At 43.9% G+C, this 20242-nt stretch overlaps 1 protein-coding gene across 13 annotated transcripts in view; it reads left to right on the top strand.

The window, feature by feature from the left end:
• Positions 1-20242, top strand: part of LOC137377775 (sodium- and chloride-dependent neutral and basic amino acid transporter B(0+)-like) — a 143802-nt gene that overhangs the window by 66302 nt on the left and 57258 nt on the right. For all 13 annotated transcript variants that reach the window (XM_068047818.1, XM_068047816.1, XM_068047806.1 and 10 more), the window contains 4 exons: positions 5828-5966; positions 6687-6819; positions 7520-7660; positions 8239-8467. In XM_068047818.1, the coding sequence (XP_067903919.1) occupies positions 5828-5966; positions 6687-6819; positions 7520-7660; positions 8239-8467 (642 nt within the window). The remainder of the gene's footprint in view (positions 1-5827; positions 5967-6686; positions 6820-7519; positions 7661-8238; positions 8468-20242) is intronic.

Raw genomic sequence — 20242 nt, forward strand, 5'->3', positions numbered from 1 at the left:
TAATAACTTTGAAGCTGAGCAGGGAAAGTGGGGTGGAGGAAAGAACCAAGGGAAGGTTTGTGATAGGGTGGAAGGCAGGAGAGATTAAATGACAAAAGTTATGATGGTGGCAAAAGGAGTTGGTATTGGGACAAGTAAAGGATCAGAAGCTGTGCCTGGAGGAGGTGTAAATGGAAAAGCAGAATCACCACCAACAGTCACTGTCTCTCCCTTTACACATTGGAAGCATGGACTGTTTCTTTCTCCATAGAGGCTGCCAGGCCTGCTGAGTATTTCCAGCATTTTCTGTATTTATTAAAGATCAAGAAGACTTTGGTATATTAAATTTTAGCATATATCTCAATAGTTCTGTGAACTTTTAAGCCACATAATTTGTTCATGCCCAGATTATGCATTTCTGATCACAAATAGGAAAGAAACTTCAGGCCAAGAATTGCAGCATTTGATCAATGAAACAGCTAACATTATAACCCATGCTGTGAGGAGCATCCAGGAGGGCTTCTTGAACAATATGTAGATAGTCCAACTAGGGATGGGGCCATACTGGACCTGGTATTGGGGAATGAGCCCGGCCAGGTGGTCGAAGTTTCAGTGGGGGAGCATTTCGGGAGCAGTGACCATAATTCCATAAGTTTTAAGGTACTTGAGGATAAGGATAAGAGTAGTCCTCAGGTGAAGGTGCTAAATTGGGGGAAGGCTAATTATAACAATATTAGGCAGGAACTGAAGAATTTAGGTTGGGGGCAGCTGTTTGAGGGTAAATCAACATCTGACATGTGGGAGTCTTTCAAACGTCAGCTGATTAGAATCCAGGACCAGGATGTTCCTGTGAGGAAGAAAGACAAGTTTGGCAAGTTTCGGGAAGCTTGGATAACACGGGATATTGTGAGCCTAGTCAAAAAGAAAAAGGAAGCATTTGTAAGGGCTGGAAGGCTGGGAACAGACGAAGCACTTGAGGAATATAAAGACAGTAGGAAGGAACTTAAGCAAGGAGTTAGGAGGGCTAAAAGGGGTCATGAAAAGTCATTGGCAAACAGGATTAAGGAAAATCCCAAGACTTTTTATACGTATATAAAGAGCAAGAGGGTAACCAGGGAAAGGGTTGGCCCACTCAAGGACAGAGATGGGAATCTATGTGTGGAGCCAGAGGAAATGGGCGAGGTGCTAAATGAGTACTTTGCATCAGTAGTCACCAAAGAGAAGGACTTGGTGGATGATGAGTCTAGGGAAGGGAGTGCAGATAGTCTCAGTCATCTCATTATCAAGAAGGAGCCTCTGTTGGGTGTCTTGCAAAGCATTAAGGTAGATATGTCCCTAGGGCCTGATGGGATCTACCCTAGAATACTGAAGGAGGCAAGGGAGGAAATTGCTGGGGCCTTGACAGAAATCTTTGCATCCTCATTGGTTGCAGGTGAGGTCCCAGAGGACTGGAGAATAGCCAATGTTGTGCCTTTGTTTAAGAAGGGTGGCAAGGATAATCCAGGAAATTATAGGCCGGTGAGCCTTACATCAGTGGTAGGGAAACTATTAGAGAGGATTATTCGGGACGGGATTTACTCCCATTTGGAAACAAATGAACTTATTAGAGAGAGACATCATGTTTTTGTGAAGGGGAGGTCGTGTCTTAGTAATTTGATTGAGTTTTTTGACGAAGATGATTGATGAAGGAAGGGCAGTGGATGTTATCTATATGGACTTTAGTAAAGCCTTTGACAAGGTCCTGCATGGCAGACTGGTACAGAAGGTGAAGTCACACGGGATCAGAGGTGAGCTGGCAAGATGGATACAGAACTGGCTCTGTCATAGAAGACAGAGGGTGTCAGTGGATGTGAGTTTTTCTGAATGGAGGGATGTGACTAGTGGTGTTCCGCAGGGATCAGTGCTGGGACCTTTGCTGTTTGTCGTATATATAAATGATTTGGAGGAAAATGTAGCTGGTCTGATTAGTAAGTTTGCGGACGACACAAAGGTTGGTGGAGTTGCGGATAATGATGAGGATTGTCAGAGGATACAGCAGGATATAGATCGGTTGGAGACTTGGGCGGAGAAATGGCAGATGGAGTTTAATCCGGACAAATGTGAGGTAATACATTTTGGAAGGTCTAATGCAGGTGGGAGGTATACAGTAAATGGCAGAACCCTTCGGAGTATTGACAGGCAGAGAGATCTGGGCGTACAGGTCCACAGGTCACTGAAAGTGGCAACGCAGGTGGATAAGGTAGTCAAGAAGGCATACGGCATGCTTGCCTTCATCGGTCGGGGCATAGAGTATAAAAATTGGCAAGTCATGTTGCAGCTGTACAGAACCTTAGTAAGGCCACACTTAGAATATTGCGTGCAATTATGGTCGCCACACTACCAGAAGGACATGGAGGGTTTGGAGAGGGTACAGAGGAGGTTTACCAGGATGTTGCCTGGTCTGGAGGACATTAGCTCTGAGGAGAGTTTGGAAAAACTCGGATTGTTTTCACTGGAACGATGGACGTAGAGGGGCGACATGATAGAGGTTTACAAAGTTATGAGTGGCATGGACAGAGTGGATAGTCAGAAGCTTTTTCCCAGGGTGGAAGAGTCAGTTACTAGGGCACATAGGTTTAAGGTGTGAGGGGCAAAGTTTAGAGGGGATGTGCGAGGCAAATCTTTTACACAGAGGGTGGTGAGTGCCTGGAAATGCTGCCAGGGGAGGTGGTGGAAGCAGATACGATAGCAACGTTTAAGAGACATCTTGACAAATATATGAATAGGAAGGGAATAGAGGGATATGGGCCCCGGAAGTGCAGAAGGTGTTAGTTTAGGCAGGCATCAAGATCAGCGCAGGCTTGGAGGGCCGAATGGCCTGTTCTTGCGCTGTACTGTTCTTTGTTCTTTGTATTTTGATATTTTACCATGGGGTGAAGGATTACCATGGCTCCTTTTATTACCAAAGGGTCTGTGCTACTAGCGGGTCATGGGTTCCCATGGGGTCTGTGTTACAGTGGGATTAGGTATTACAATGAAGTGACGTATTACAATTGGCTTATTGCATCACTCTAGGATTTCCATTGATATTCCACTGAAATTATAACAACCAGTAGACCCCCTGAAAATTCTCCCACCAAAATGTCTTCTTTATGTTGATGGGCTTCTGTAATAATCATAGAATCATAGAATGATTGCAGCACAAATGGAGGCCATTCAGCCTGTCATGTCCATCCTGGCTCTCTGCAAGAGAAACTCACCACATCCGACTCCTCTGCCTTTTCCCTGTGTACTTGCAAATGATCCAGTTCTCTTTTGAAGGCCTTGGTTAAATCTGCCTCCACCACACTCTCAAGCTGTACATTCCATATCCTAACAACTTGCTGCATAAAAAAGTTTTTCCTCATGTCACTGTTGCTTCATTTACCAATCACCTTAAATTGGTGTCCTCTTGTTTTGCATTTATTGGCCAATGGGAACAATTTCTCCCTATCTACTCTGTCCAGACTCCTCATGATTTGCAACACCTCTAGCAAATCTCTTAATCTTCTCTTCTCTTCTCCAAGGAGACAGCCAAACCAGTGTTTTATACAGGTTTATCATAACTTCCTTGTTTTGTACTCTATGCCTCCATTTATAAAGCCCAGGATCCCACATGCTTTATTAACCACTTTCTCAATCTGCTCTGCAAACTTCAATGATTTGTGCATATATACCCGCAGGTCCCCCTGCTCCTGCACCCCTTCTGCCCTTTAATTTATTTTGTTTCTCCTCATTCTTCCTACCAAAATGGATCACTTCATGCTTTTTTGCATTAAATTTCATCTGCCACTTGTCCGCCGTTCCACCAGCCTGTCTTTGTCGTCTTGAAGTTGATCACCATCCTCCTCACAGTTCACAATACTTCCAAGTTTTGTGTCATCTGCAAATTTTGAAATTGTGCCCTAGACACCCAAGTCTAGGTCATTAATATATATCAAAAAAAGCAGGGGTCTCAACACTGACCCCTGGGGAACACCACTATTTACCTTCCTCCAGTCCAGAAAACAACAGCTTACAACTGTTCCCTGTTTCCTATCACTCAGCCAATTTCATATCCATGCCACCTCTGTCCCTTTTGCTCCATGGGCAGCATCTTCATCCTTGATAAAGACAGATGCAAAGTGCTCAGATAGTACCTCAGCCATGCCCTTTGTCTCCATGCATAAATCCCCTTTTAGGTCCCTAATGGGCCTCGCTCCTCCTTTTACCACCTTTTTACTATTTATGTGCTTTTGTAATACCTCTTGATTCCCTCTTGTGTTGGACGCAAGTCTCTTCTCATACTCTCTCTTTGCTTCTCTGATTTGTTTTATTTGCATCCCCTCTGAACCTTCTACATTCAGCCTGGTTCTCAATTGTATTATCCACCCGTCATTTGCCATATACACTCTTGTTCTGCTTCAGCTTTCTCTCGTTTGTCATCCAGGGAGCTCTGCATCTGATTGTCCTGCCTTGCCCCCTCATGGGAATGTACATTGATGGTATCCGAGTTATCCGTTCTTTAAAGCAGCCTATTGTTCAGTTACAGTTTTCTCTTCCAATCTATCATTCCAATTTGCTCGGGCCAGATCCGTTCTCCCTCCATTGAAGTTGGCCCTCCACCAAATAATTATCTTCACTCCGGATTGTTCCTGTCCTTTTCCATAGCTAACCTGAATCTCATGATGCTGTGGTCATTGTTCCCTAAATGTTCCTCTGCTGTCACTTGATTCACTTGACCCACCTACTTCTCAAGAATCAGATCCAGTAATGCCTCCTTCCTCATTGGACTGGAAACATACTGGTGTAGAAAATTTTCCTGAACACACTGCAGAAACTCTTGCCCCTCTCTGCCTTTTGCACTATTACTATCCCAGTCTATAGAATAACTAAAGTCCCCTATTGCAACCACTTTCTAATTCTCGCACATCTCTGTAATTTCCTTGCAAATTTGTTTGTCTATATCATTCTCAATAGTTGGTGGCTGATAGAATGCCCCCAGCATTGTAATCATGACTCATTGAAGGAATTTGTACTCCAATACCTTAATCAGTTTAGTGATTATAAGCATTAAAATGCCTGTCCACCATCTACAGGGCACAAGCCAGGAGTGTGATGGAATACTCTCCACTTGCCTGGATGGGTGCAGCTCCAACAACACTCAGGAAGCTTGACATCATCCAGGAAAAAGCAGCTCGTTTGATTGGCATCCCGTCCACAAACATTCACACACTTCACCACCGACACACAGTAGCAGCAGTGTGTACCATCTACAAGATGCACTGCAGCAACGCACCAAGGCTACTCAGGTAGCACCTTCCAAACCCATGACTTCTATCACCTAGAAGGACAAGAGCAGCAGATGCATGCGAACACCACCACCTGCAAGTTCCCCTCCAAGTCACACACCATCCTGACTTGGAACTATATCGCCGTTCCTTCACTATCATTAGGTCAAAATCCTGGAACTCCCTTCCTAATAGCACAGTGGGTATACTTACCCCACCTGGACTGCAGTAGTTCAAAAAGGCAGCTCACCAGCACCTTCTCAAGGCCAATTATGGATGGGCAGTAAATGCTGGCCTGGCCAGCGATACCCACATCCCACAAAACAAATTAAAAAAAAATCTACCATTACACATAGAGTGAGCACTGGAGCTGGACTGTGTTGTGAATTGAGTGTGCAGACTGTACCTTTGTGTTCTGACCCATCTGCAGCCACACCCATGTAATAAAAGGGATTGGACTGATTCAGTGAGAGTGAAACAGTGGCCCTGATTATATCACTAGAAATGACAGCATCATTCCCAATGAAATGAAATTCTAAAACACATTCCACATTTTCTAGATCCACTCTGCAATCTCACTCTGGATGATGGATATTTTGAAATAGTTAATACAACATGGCTGCATGCAAACAATGAAACTTGCCCAAATGGATCAGAAATCTACATTCCTCACCAGGGTCCAAGTGAGCAATACTGGGAGTAAGTAAATTACTACAGATAGCTGCACCTATAACCTGCACAGCTGTACCAGTAGCTTCCTCTTGGGAAGGTTAGTTGGGTGAATGTCCTGTTTAATGAGTTAAAATCTGGTTGATTTTGATAGAAGTATTATTAACATCACACAGCTGTTACAAAATAACATCACAACAGGGACTCTTTCAAAGAGCTTCACCACTAAAACTCCTAAACATTAAATAGTTCAAATTATTTTACAAAGCTCTTTCTCTGTGTTTTTAATTGAATACATTCTTGTGTTTAATTTATTGACCTGGGAACTGAATTGGGAAAACTGTATCAGAGCAGGTACCATGTCTAACAATGTGAAGGAACTGAATTCATTGGAAGATACAGTGACTAACCCAGGTAGTATTAACAGTGCATTGTAAGGCAGTCAGTGGAACACTGTCAGCAACTCCTTCAAATCAGTTCTCCAGGGAATCTCATCAGCGCTCACTGTTTAAACAAAGCCTTATATTTAAAAACAGAAATAGAAAGAGAAATAAGTCATAAAGGGTATGAATGTATCAGCAATTCTTGGTCACAATTCATTTCTAAAAGTAGAACTGATTATGTTTCAATTGGATATCATTCAATTCCATATATATTTGACTAAATATTCTGTTGCATTGTATCTAATAATGACTGCATGTCATAAACAGTATTCTTATATAAAATGCTTTCTGTTGTCATTTTATTCAGTAAAGTGGTTTTACGCCGTACCAGTTCAATGAATGAGACTGGGGAGATCGTCTGGTATTTAGCCCTCTGTCTGTTTCTGGCCCGGCTGATACTTGGGGCTACGCTATCTAAAGGAATCAAATCTTCAGGAAAGGTAAAATGATTGGTGAAGAATAGAATTAAAACTAGTGACAAAGTACAGATTTATGCAACAATACAACTAGAATTTATTAATTATTTGTGAAGTGGGCTGGTTTATCTCACAGGCCATGTTAACGGTGACTCTTTGGAAAGTGTGAGATCCATAATTCATGAACACTGCAGGCCTGAGTGAGATCTGAAAATCTTTCTCCGGAGTGAAAGAACAGCAGCAATTCCCCAAACCCCTGAAATGTGTCCCTCATTCTAAGGGTTTCAGTCATTGAAACAGGACTTTGGGTGAATTTCCAATTACTCTGGAAGGCGGGACAGGGCTGGATAAGTGATTGAGCTGATTAGGGTCATGGTTTTATTTGAGTGAAATGAGATTTGTCTGGACAATGAGAATGGCAAAGAAACCTGAGGAGTAAATGTGAGGAGTTAAATATATTGTTCACACTCTGAACAATTCTCCTGTTTAAATGTGCTACTTCCCTGAATATGACATACAAATAAGTTAGAATAATATTGTGCTACTTAAATTCAGCTACAATATGCAGCTTAGGGTTAAATCTCTTCACTACATGAAGTTATTCCTCCTTCTGCTTCATTCTCTGCATTGATTACAATCCTATTAATTTACCATTCAATTGGATTTCATTCTGCAAATGTACCAGCAATACCGGAAAATCTAACAAGCTACTTTCCATTATCAGGTGGTTTATTTCACTGCAACATTCCCTTATGTGGTTCTGACGATACTCCTGATCCGAGGTGTTACCCTGGAGGGAGCCGAGAAAGGAATTGAATTCTACATTGGAAGGCAGTCAGACTTCTCAAAACTGGCTGATGCTGAGGTAAACACATCAGAATAATCCATAGAATATCAGCTGTAATTTTCAGTTGAACTGTTTCATGTTTCTGTTTATTTTGTGTTTGAGATACTCAGTTAGATGCCTAAGCATTTCTTTTGGATTGTTCTCCTATAGGAAAGATATCAATCATTGCTTTTTGGTTCAGGGAATCAAGAGAAAGTTTCAACTGAATCCTTGGGATAAAGTGTCATGGTTAATTTATAACGTGGCTTCTAGATCTTAGATTGAAAGGGATAAAATGAGATGAGATATGATGGGACATAATGGAATTGGATGGGACATGATGGATGATGGAAGATAAGATGGAACATGATGGGAATTGAAAGGATGCCATAGGATAATAATGAGGCACAATGACTGCTATATTTACTTTTTGATATCCGATTCTTTACAGTCTCCTGTAACAGGTTAAATAATATAAATTTCAGGTAACTATCATATCAATTCATGTGTGGGTCATTTAATTTTAACATTGTGAAATGTAAGAGGGCAACCAAAATTATGGCAAGGTATTTATTGAAATCTCCCACTGTTGACTAATTCTACCTTCTATTTACCAGGTCTGGAAAGATGCTGCAATACAAATTTTCTATTCTCTCTCAGTGGGTTCTGGCAGTTTAATAACACTGTCATCCTACAACAAATTCCACAACAAATGTTACAGAGATACCATCATTGTTTGTGTTGTTAATTGTGCTACGAGTGTGTTTGCTGGATTTGTAATCTTCTCCATCCTTGGACACATGGCTCACGTACAAGACAAGCCTGTTTCAGAGGTTGCACAATCAGGTACCTGCAGAGTCAAACATACTGTTTAATGCTAAAATATTTCTAAACCTGAGACAAAACAATATTAGCCTTTCCATTCTGTTGGTAAAATCTGTATTTGTTTAGAATCGGAAATAGTTTAACATAAACTTGTTGAAGTTGAAGCAAAGTAAGCACTGCACTAATTGAGCATCTGCTTGTAATTCCGAACCAGAACTGATAAAATTATCAACCAGGATCACACAGCTTTAACCATCTCTCTGAAATCAATCATCTGTTAGATATGAAACTACACACAATTACTCCAGTGTATAGACAGATTGATCAATACTTGGAGCCACAGCAGTAATTATGGTGGAAATTTTATTCAGGCCCTAAAGTAACACACAATGAAATGGGGTTTGGAATATCCTGGACATGGACTGGAGCTGAATAATGAACTGGAATATCTGGAGACAATAGAAATGTTTCTTCAACCTTTACTGTTAAATGTGAGAAACTCAAATAGAAACAGAACAGGAAGTCAAAGAGCAATCACTGAACACTAAGATACACAATGTGGAGCCAGTTGTTTATGGTATGAATATATTTTGGGCCAAATCTTGCTATTAAAATAATGGTGTGTTAATGATGTACACCTTTATTAATGTGCAAATTGTACAGCAAGTTCAGGGAATTAAGGGAGTGTGTGAATTGTGTATCTTGAACTTGCTGGTTGAATTTGTGCCCCTTTGCTGTTTGCTTTGGGGAGCAGAGTGTCCCACTAGGCTCCACACGAATCATGTAGGTCTTTGCCACCCCAGACTCCCCCATTCTAAAATCATCCCTTCCAGAGTTACCTTGCTGCCACTTGGTTAGACTTTTGGGCCACAGGATATAGATCCAGCCCAGACCCAGCAAGCTGCAACAGGAAACCTGTCTGGTGCCTGCAATGCACTGGATGCATGGTGATAAGGCCCAGCCCTCCAAATGGACCAGATCTCCTGTTTGCACCATCTTCTGTGCCAATCAGCTGCCCAGCTGTTAAAATCTATTCTTGCAGCTCTGTCAGAATCATCTAATTCACTATCATTGGTGGGCTAGATGTGGCTTCTACTTTCCCTTTTGATGTATGAAACCTTACACTTCTCTACATTAAATTTCAGCTGCCATTGCTCTTCCCATTTGCACATGGCCTTTTTTAATCTCACAAAACACTTTGATTCTTTTAACCATGAAGGCTTATGGCAAATTTGGCTGCCTTCGGAAGTTTGTCACCATCCTCTGTCTGCTCCATGATGACAAGCAAACTGTGATCCTCACCAACGGAACTAACACAGACCCTTTCTCAGTCAAGACTGGGATAAAGTAAGACTGTCTGATCACACCAACCCTCTTCTCCATTTTCCTCGCTGCAATGCTGCACCTCACCTCCAGCAAACTACCCACAGGCGTGGAGATAATCTACAGAAATGACAGGAAACTGTTCAGCCACCTGCAATCCAAAACCAAAAATTCTCCAACCTCAGTCGTCGAACTTCAGTATGCAGATGATGCTTGCATCTGCACTCACTCTGAAACTGAGTTCCAGGACATTCTCGACTCCTTCTCCAAAGCATATGGGAAAATGTGTCCTTCACTATACACTCGGAAAATGAAGGTCCTCTTTCAACCAGCTCCCACAGTACCTCACCTGTCAATCAAGATCAATGGTTTGCTATTTTTTTTGATATAGTAAGTAGTGGTGTTTAGGGAATCAAGGTCCCTAGTGTAAATAATATCAATTTTTTTGAGTAAATTAAGGGTAAGTTATGGCAGGGCAGCTCGGCAACGTGGAGTGCTCCTCCTATGCAATGTGGGAAACATATAAACATAGAAAATAGGAGCGGGAGTAGGCCATTTGGTCCTTTGAGCCTGCTCCGCCATTCATTATGATCATGGCTGATCATCTAACTCAGTAGCCTGTTCCCACTTTCACCCCATATCCTCTGATCCCTTTAGACCCAAGAGCTATATCTAACTCCTTTTTGAAAGCATACAATGTTTTGGCCTCATCTGCTTTCTGTGGATGCGAACTCCACAAGTTCACCACTCTCTGTGTGAAGAAATTTCTCCTCATCTCAGTCCTGAATGGTTGAGGATGAGGCCCTGCAACAAGAATTTAGGGAACTAGGTAGCAGATTAAAAAGCAGGACCTCAAAGGTTGTAATATCTGGATTACTCCTGGTGCCACATGGCAGTGAGTATAGGAATAGGAGGATAGAGCAGATGAATGCGTGGCTGAAGACATGGTGCAGGAGGGAGGGCTTTAGATTCCTGGATCACTGGGCCTGTTTCTGGCGAAGGTGGGACCTGTACAAGTTGGACGGGTTGCACCTGAACCGGAACGGGACCAACATCCTTGCTGGGAGGTTTGCTAGTGCTGTTGAGGGGGGTTTAAACTAATTTGGCAGGGGGATGGGATACAGAGTGGAGGTACAGTAGGGGGTGATGCACAGCCAAATATAGAAGAGAAATTAAGTCAGTCTGGAAGTCAGTTCAAATATAGACCTGTTGAGGCACAGGTGAATAATGCAAGACTGGATCTATTTTAACGCAAGGACTCCTACAAGTAAGGGAGATGAATGGAGGTCATTGATTAACACATGGGAGTATGATATCATTGCTATCACAGAGACATGGTTGAGGGAAGGGTAGGACTGGCAGCTCAATATCCCAGGATATAGAATCTTCAGGTGTGAAGGGGTGACGGGGGGTGGGGGGTGTAAAAGAGGAGGTGGCATTGCAGTATTGATCAAGGAGACAATTACTGCAGTAAGGAGGGATGATATCTTAGATGGTTCCTCAAATGAGGCCATATGGATAGAACTTAAAAACAAAAAGGGGACAATCACTTGGCTGGGACTGTATTGCAGGCCTCCAAACAGTCAGGGAGAGATAGAGGAGCAGATATGTAGGCAAATCTGAGAGAGGTATGAAAATAATAGGGTAGTAATAGTAGGGGATTTCAACTTCCCCAATATTAACTGGGATAGTCTTAGTGCAAAAGGCTTAAAGGGGGCAGAATTCTTCAAGTGCATACAGGAGAGCTTTTTCAGCCAGTACGTAGAAAGTCCTACAAGAGAAGGGGCAGTACTAGACTTTGTCCTAGGGAATGAAGCTGGACAAGGGGTAGAAATGTCAGTGGGAGAGCATTTCGGGGATAGTGACCATAACTCTGTAAAATTTAAGGTAGTTATAGAAAAGGACATAGATGGACCGGGAATAAAGGTACTGAATTCGGGGAAGGTCGATTTCAACATGATAAAACAGGATCTGGCCAAAGTGGACTGGGAACAGCGACTTGGAGGAAAGACTGCATCAGACCAATGGGAGTCATTCAAAAAGGAAATAGTGAGAGTTCAGCGCCAACAAATTCCCGTAAAGGTGAAGGGTAGGACCAACAAGTCCAGGGATATAGAGGATTGGATAAGGAAAAACAAGGAGGCTTATGGCAGATTCAGAGCGCTGAAAACAGCGGAGGCCCCAGAGGAGTATCGAAAGTGCAGGGGGGTCCTGAAAAAGGTAATTGGGAGAGCAAAGAGGGAACATGAAAAAACACTGGCGGGCAAGATAAAGGAAAATCCCAAGGCATTTTATAAGTATATTACAGGCAAGAGGATAAGCAGGAAAAGAGTAGGGCCCATTAGGGACCAAAGTGGTAATCTGTGTGTGGAGCCGGAGGATGTAGGTGAGGTTTTAAATGTGTTCACTATGGAGAAGGACGATGTAGCTGTAGAGATCAGGGAGGGGGCTTGTGATATACTCAAACAAATTAGCATTGCTAGGGAGGAGATATGAGCGGTGTTAACGGGCTTAAGAGTGGATAAAACCCCAGGCCCAGATGAGATGTATCCCAGGCTGTTATATAAGGCAAGAGAGGAGACAGCAGGGGCTCTGACACAAACTTTCAAATTCTCTCTGGCCACAGGACAGGTGCCAGAGGACTGATGGACAGCATATGTGGTACCATTATTCAAGAAGAATAGCAGAGATAAACCAGGTAATTACAGGTTGGTGAGTCTAATATCAGTGATAGGGAATCTATTGGGAAAAATTGCAAGGGACAGGATTAATGTCCACTTGGCGAGGCAGAGTGTGGCATTGTTAATCAAGGAGAGTATTACAGCGACAAAAAGGACGTTTGAGGACTCGTCTACTGAGGTAGTATGGGCCGAGGTTAGAAACAGGAGAGGTGAGGTCACCCTGTTGGGAGTCTTTTATAGACCTCCGAATAGTTCCAGAGATGTAGAGGACCGGATAGCGAAGATGATTCTCGACAGGGGCGAGAGTAACAGGGTAGTTGTTATGGGGGACTTTAACTTTCCAAATATCGACTGGAAATACTATAGTTCGAGTACTTTAGATGGGTCAGTTTTTGTCCAGTGTGTGCAGGAGGGTTTTCTGACACAGTATGTAGACAGGCCAACCAGGGGCGATGCCACATTGGATTTGGTACTGGGTAATGAACCCGGCCAGGTGTTCGATTTAGATGTAGGTGAGCACTTTGGTGATAGTGATCACAATTTGGTTAGGTTTACCTTAGCGATGGGCAGGGACAGGTATATACCGCAGGGCAAGAATTATAGCTGGGGTAAAGGAAATTATGATGCGATTAGGCAAGATTTAGGATGCGTAGGATGGGGAAGGAAACTGCAGGGGATGGGAACAATCGAAATGTGGAGCTTATTCAAGGAGCAGCTACTGCGTGTCCTTGATAAATATGTACCTGTCAGGCAGGGAGGAAGTTGTCGAGCGAGGGAGCCGTGGTTTACTAAAGAAGTTGAAGCGCTTGTCAAGAGGAAGAAGATGGCTTATGTTATGATGAGACGTGAAGGCTCAGTTAGGGCACTTGAGAGTTACAAGCTAGCCAGGAAGGATCTAAAGGGAGAGCTAAGAAGAGCAAGGAGATAACACGAGAAGTCATTGGCGGATAGGATCAGGGAAAACCCTAAGGCTTTCTATAGGTATATCAGGAATAAAAGAATGACTAGAGTTAGATTATGGCCAATCAAGGATAGTAGTGGGAAGTTGTGTGTGGAATCAGAGGAGATAGGGGAAGCGTTAAATGAATATTTTGCGTCAGTATTTACAGTAGAGAAAGAAAATGTTGTCGAGGAGAATACTGAGATTCAGGCTACTGGGCTAGATGGGATTGAGGTTCACAAGGAGGAGGTGTTAGCAATTTTGGAAAGTGTGAAAATAGATAAGTCCCCTGGGCCAGATGGGATTTATCCTAGGATTCTCTGGGAAGCCAGGGAGGAGATTGCAGAGCCTTTGTCCTTGATCTTTATGTCGTCATTGTCGACAGGAATAGTGCCGGAAGACAGGAGGATAGCAAATGTTGTCCCCTTGTTCAAGAAGGGGAGTAGAGACAGCCCTGGTAATTATAGACCTGTGAGCCTTACTTCGGTTGTGGGTAAAATGTTGGAAAAGGTTATAAGAGACAGGATTTATAATCATCTAGAAAAGAATAAGTTCATTAGCGATAGTCAGCACGGTTTTGTGAAGGGTAGGTCGTGCCTCACAAACCTTATTGAGTTTTTTGAGAAGGTGACCAAACAGGTGGATGAGAGTAAAGCAGTGGATGTGGTGTATATGGATTTCAGTAAGGCATTTGATAAGGTTCCCCATGGTAGGCTATTGCAGAAAATACGGAAGTATGGGGTTGAAGGTGATTTAGAGCTTTGGATCAGAAATTGGCTAGCTGAAAGAAGACAGAGGGTGGTGGTTGATGGCAAATGTTCATCCTGGAGTTTAGTTACTAGTGGTGTACCGCAAGGATCTGTTTTGGGGCCAATGCTGTTTGTCATTTTTATAAATGACCTGGAAGAGGGTGTAGAAGGGTGGGTTAGTAAATTTGCGGATGACACGAAGGTCGGTGGAGTTGTGGATAGTGCCGAAGGATGTTGTAGGGTACAGAGGGACATAGATAGGCTGCAGAGCTGGGCTGAGAGATGGCAAATGGAGTTTAATGTGGAAAAGTGTGAGGTGATTCACTTTGGAAGGAGTAACAGGAATGCAGAGTACTGGGCTAATGGGAAGATTCTTGGTAGTGTAGATGAACAGAGAGATCTTGGTAATATAAAAGCAAAATACTGCGGATGCTGGAAATCTGAAACAAAAACAAGAAATGCTGGATTCACTCAGCAGGTCTGGCAGCATCTGTGGAAAGAGAAGCAGAGTTAACGTTTCGGGTCAGTGACCCTTCTTCGGGTTCCGAAGAAGGGTCACTGACCCGAAACGTTAACTCTGCTTCTCTTTTCACAGATGCTGCCAGACCTGCTGAGTGAATCCAGCATTTCTTGTTTTTGAGAGAGATCTTGGTGTCCAGGTACATAAATCCCTGAAGGTTGCTACCCAGGTTAATAGGGCTGTTAAGAAGGCATATGGTGTGTTAGCTTTTATTAGTAGGGGGATCGAGTTTCGGAGCCACAAGGTCATGCTGCAGCTGTACAAAACTCTTGTGAGACCGCACCTGGAGTATTGCGTGCAGTTCTGGTCACCGCATTATAGGAAGGATGTAGAAGCTTTGGAAAGGGTGCAGAGGAGATTTACTAGGATGTTGCCTGGTATGGAGGGAAGGTCTTCTGAGGAAAGGCTGAGAGACTTGAGGTTGTTTTCGTTGGAGAGAAGGAGGAGGAGAGGTGACTTAATAGAGACATATAAGATAATCAGAGGATTAGATAGGGTGGATAGTGAGAGTCTTTTTCCTCGGATGGTGATGGCTTTAAGGGGACATAGCTTTAAGTTGAGGGGTGATAGATATAGGACAGATGTCAGAGGTAGTTTCTTTACTCAGAGAGTGGTAGGGGCGTGGAACGCCCTGCCTGCAGCAGTTGTAGACTCGCCAACTTTAAGGGCATTTAAGTGGTCATTGGATAGACATATGGATGAAAATGGAATAGTGTAGATCAGATGGTTTCACAGGGCAGCGCAACATCGAGGGCCGAAGGGCCTGTACTGCGCTGTAATGTTCTAATTCTAATTCTAATTCACTCCCTCCACCACCGACGCACAGTGGCAGCAGTGTCTACCATCTACAAGATGCACTGCAGCAATGCACCCAGGCTCCTTCGACATCACCTTCCAAACCCGCGACGCCTAGCAATTCAAAGGACAAGGGCAGCAAATACATGGGAACACCACCACCTGCAAGTTGCCCTCCAAGTCACACACCATCCTGACTTGCAACTATATCGCCCTTCCTTCACTGTCGCTGGGTCAAAATCCTGGAACTCCCTTCCTAACAGCACTGTGGGTATACCTACCCCAAATGGACTGCAGCAGTTCAAGAAGGCAGCTCACCACCACCTTCTCAAGGGCAATTTGGGATGGGCAATAAATGCTGGCCTGGCCAGTGACGCCCATATCCCATGAATGAATAAAAAAAAAAGGTAGGTGGTAGGACAATTAAGGGAAGGTGGGGATGTGGTGGGGAATATGTGATTAATGTAGGATTAGTATAAATAGGTGGTTGTTGGTCAGCACAGACTTGGTGGGCCGAAGGGCCTGTATAGAAAAAGAAGGGTGGCACAGTGGTTAGCACTGCAGCCTCACAGCTCCAGCGACCCAGGTTAGGTTCTGGGTACTGCCTTTGAGGAGTTTGCAAGTTCTCCCTGTGACCGCGTGGGTATCCGCCGGGTGCTCCGGTTTCCTCCCACAGCCAAAGACTTGCAGGTTGATAGGTAAATTGGCCATTGAAAATTGCCCCTAGTGTAGGTAGGTGGTAGGAGAATGGTGGGGATGTGGTAGGGAATATGGGATTAATGTAGGATTAGTATAAATGGGTGGTTGTTGGTCGGCACAAACTCGGTGGGTCAAAGAGCCTTTTTCAGTGCTGTATTTCTCTATGACTCTAAAGGCGGTCCAACAGTAGCATCCTCTCCCAAGCCCAACTGCCCAGCATCAAGATGCTAATCACCCAAAAGCAGCTCCACTGGGCAGAATATGTCATCCATATGCCTGACACCAGACTCCTGAAGCAACTGTTCTACTCAGAACTTGGTCATGGCAGGAGACTCCCAGGAGGACAGTGGAAACATCTCCGTAGACTCATGGGAGTTGCTGGCTCTTGACTATCCTAGATGGAGAAAACTCATTTGGGCAAGCATCGTACACCTAAAGGGACTTCGCCAGGAAAATGCGGAGGTGAAGTCGAGTTGTCAGAGGGAGCGCATAAACCTCCAAACTACTCATAGTTCTGAAGAAGGGTCGCTGACCTGAAACATTAATTCTGCTTCTCTCTCCACAGATGCTGCCAGACCTGCTGAGTATTTCCAGCATTTCTTGTTTTTATTACTCATCTACCTAATCCTTCAAGTACCACCTGTCCCTGATGTGGCAAAGTCTGCAGAACACCCATTGGACTAACAAGCCATCTCAGAACCCATCAAACTGGAGTGGAAGCAAGTCATCCTCGATCCCGAAGGACTGCCTAAGAGAATAGCTATAAGTGTCTGCCTGAATATGGTGTAATTACTGGGAGCTGAAAGCTGGTTGAACAATTGTCACTTGGCTGTGACTCAAAAGGTTCATTAAAGTAGAAGGCTTATGTAAGCTTGAGGCAGTATTTAAAATTTTGTTCAGTGTTTTAGTGCTTAGTGCAAATTATGTGTGTGGGATGGGGGGGGTGGGTGGGGGGTAGGTGGTGGGAAGCTAAATGGTGCAAAGGTAATTATCAATAAATCAATATGGACTAAAATATGTAAGAACCAAGGGTAAAGAACTCGGATAATTAAACAAGCTTTTAAAAATTGTGATTTTCCAGTAGTGTTCACCAATGTTCCTGTTAATATTTTTTGGAGATGTGCGGATGATTTTTTTTAAGTATGCGGCACTGTTAAATTTTTTTGTGGCTGCGCACACAGGGTAATTTAAAGGGGTCGCCTTGCTCATGGCCTGCGCAGGGACCATTGGGTTGCTGTGCAGCTGTGCACGCTCGAAGGAGCATTGGTATCCATTGGGCTGGGCTAAACAATTCCTGAACCCGGTGACATCACAGGACAGCAGGCTGGTGATCGGTTGGTGAATAATAGTTCTTTCCTCTCTGAGCTCGGGGAATGGTATAAACTAAAAGCTACAAACCTATAATTAATACTTTAATAAATTAACAATTTAAACAGTTAATTAGTATAAAAAACTAATAAAAAAGCAAGTGTATTAAATACACATAACTTGAGTTTGTTATATATATGGTTAGATGAAGATGACAGTGCAGGAGGTGTATGTCTCTGCAGCATGTGGGAGTTTGTGGAGAGCAGTGTGATCCCAGGCAACCACATCTGCAGTCTGCAACTCAAGGAACTTCAACTCAGAGTTGTTGAGATGGAGTCCAAGGTGCAGACATCGCAATGCACCAGAGCGTGGGAAAGTTGTCTGGATATTTTGACCCAAGAGGCAGCCACACGCTTCAGTTAAGAGTTGGTTAGTAGTCAGAAACAGGAGGATGTAAATAGGACTCAGGTAGGTAAGGGGATTGCCGATGCAGTGTTGGAGGAGCCTCAGCCTTTGCCACAGTCTAACAGGTATGTAGTACAGTAGTACTTACGTTCAATGTGAATGAGAACATAGACTGCCGGGAAGATGGACAAATTGATCATGGTACCATTGGGTACAGGAGGCCATACAAGTAAGAGTTGTGAAAAGGAATATGGTAGGGAATAGATACTGTCCTCTGCAGCCATGACCAGGAGTCCTGAGTGTTGTGTTGCCAGTCCAATGCCATGTTTAAGAACATCTATTCACACCTGGAGAAGAACTTGGACCAGGAAGGGAAGGATCCAGTTGTCATGGTCCATGAAGGAACCAATGACATGGGTGGAACTAGGAATGAGGTTCTGCTGAGCGGGTTTGAGAACATAAGACCATAAGAAAAAGGGGCAGGAGCACATCATATGGCCCCTCAAATCTGCTCCACCATTCAATACTATCATGGTTAATCTTCTGCCTCAACGCCACTTACTCACTCACTCATCTTATCCCTTGATTCCGTAACAGACCAAAAATCAGTCTTTCTCGGCCTTAAATATACTTAGCAATGGAGCATCCGCAACCCTCTTGGGTTGAGAATTCCAAAGATTCACTACACTCTGAGTGAATAAATTTCTCCTCATCTCAGTCTGAAATGATAAATCCCTTATCCTGAGGCTGTATCCCCATGTTCTAGAATCCCTAGCCAGACGAAACAACCTCTCAGTGTCTACCCTATCAAGCCCCTTCAGAATTTTGTCTGTTTCAATGAGATCACCTCTCATTCTTCTAAAAGCCAGAGAGTATAGACCCAATTTACTCACCCTCCCATCATGGGACAACCCTCTCATCCCAGGAACCCATCTAGTGACCTTTCGCTGTACTGCTTCCTAAGCAAGTACATCCTTCCTTAGATATGGAGAACAAAACTGCGCACAGTACTCCAGGGGCTGAATTTTATTCGGGCGTGTGCTCCGCATTCAATGGCCACGAGGAGCCCCCGCAATATTAAGCGCGGGGGCTCATTTAAATAGTGGGGTGGAGCGGTCGTCCCCTCTACGTCATCGGGGGTGGCCGCCGCGTTCCTGGCAACAGTGCCTGGCGCCACCGCCATTTTTAAAGGGCTGTAAGCTCTTAGGAGAAATTTACATTTTTAAAGGTAAATCATGAAGAATTATTGCGTACAAATTACAGATCTAATGGAGGCCATTTCCCAGCTCCTCAATGTTCTTTTAAGGGACATCGGCACAAAATGAAACTTTATTACCAACCCGCACTTTCCTCCCCAGCCTCTTTACATTTACCCTTTAATCCCTTCCCACCATCCCCACATCCAATTAAAATTGATTTCCCCGCTCCTCCACCCCTCCCGCCCTGAAAATTATATGACTCCCCCTCCCCACCAGGCTGTCGCCCGGAACTCTGTGCAGAGTTCCGAAGGTGCGCGCAGCACGAACGGCGGCTGTAATATTGGAGTGGGACGGCTGCCGCCAGCAGGTAAGTTTATTTAAATATTTTAAATGTTCATTTGCATATTTAGATGAAGGTCCCGCTGCTGTACAGTGGGGGGGGCCGCACCGAGGTCCCGCCGCCGGCGGTAATATGCAGCGGGCCCTTCTCGACGTTGCGGGGAGCAGCGGGCCGCTCCCCACAGCATTTTACTGGCTCCCGCGCTGGGACGCGTGGTGTCGAGGGGCTGGTAAAATTCAGCCCCAGGTGTGGGCTCACCAATGCCCTGTACAATTGTAGCAAAACTTCCTTATTCTTGTACTCCAATCCCCTTGCAATAAAGGTCAACATGCCATTTGCCTTCCTAATTCCATGCAGTACCTGCATTATAATTTTCTGAGTTCCTTACACCCAAGTCTCTTTGAACATCAACTTTTCAAAGTTTCATGTCTTTTTGAACAATTCTTCTTTTATGTTCTTACTACCAGAGTGAATAACCTCACATTTCCCCACATTATACTTCATCTGCCACCTTGTTGCCCACTCACTTAACTGTCTATATCTCTTTGCAGCTTCTTTGTGTCCTCTTCGCAGCTTCCATTCCCATCTAGCTTTGTATCGTCAGCAAACATGGATACATTACTCTTGGTCTCTTCGTTTCAGTCATTAATAGAGATTGTAAATAGCTGAAGGCCCAGACTGATCTTTGTGGCACTCCACTAGTTACAGACTGCCGACTTGAAAATGCCCTGTTTTTCCCACCTCTCTGCTTCCTGTCCATTAATCCTCCATCCATGCTAATATATTACCCCCAACTCCATGAGTTGTTTTCTTGTGTACTATCTTTTGTGTGGCATC

Source organism: Heterodontus francisci, chromosome 15 (genome assembly GCF_036365525.1).
Source record: "Heterodontus francisci isolate sHetFra1 chromosome 15, sHetFra1.hap1, whole genome shotgun sequence".
In the NCBI taxonomy this organism is placed as follows: Eukaryota; Metazoa; Chordata; class Chondrichthyes; order Heterodontiformes; family Heterodontidae; genus Heterodontus; species Heterodontus francisci.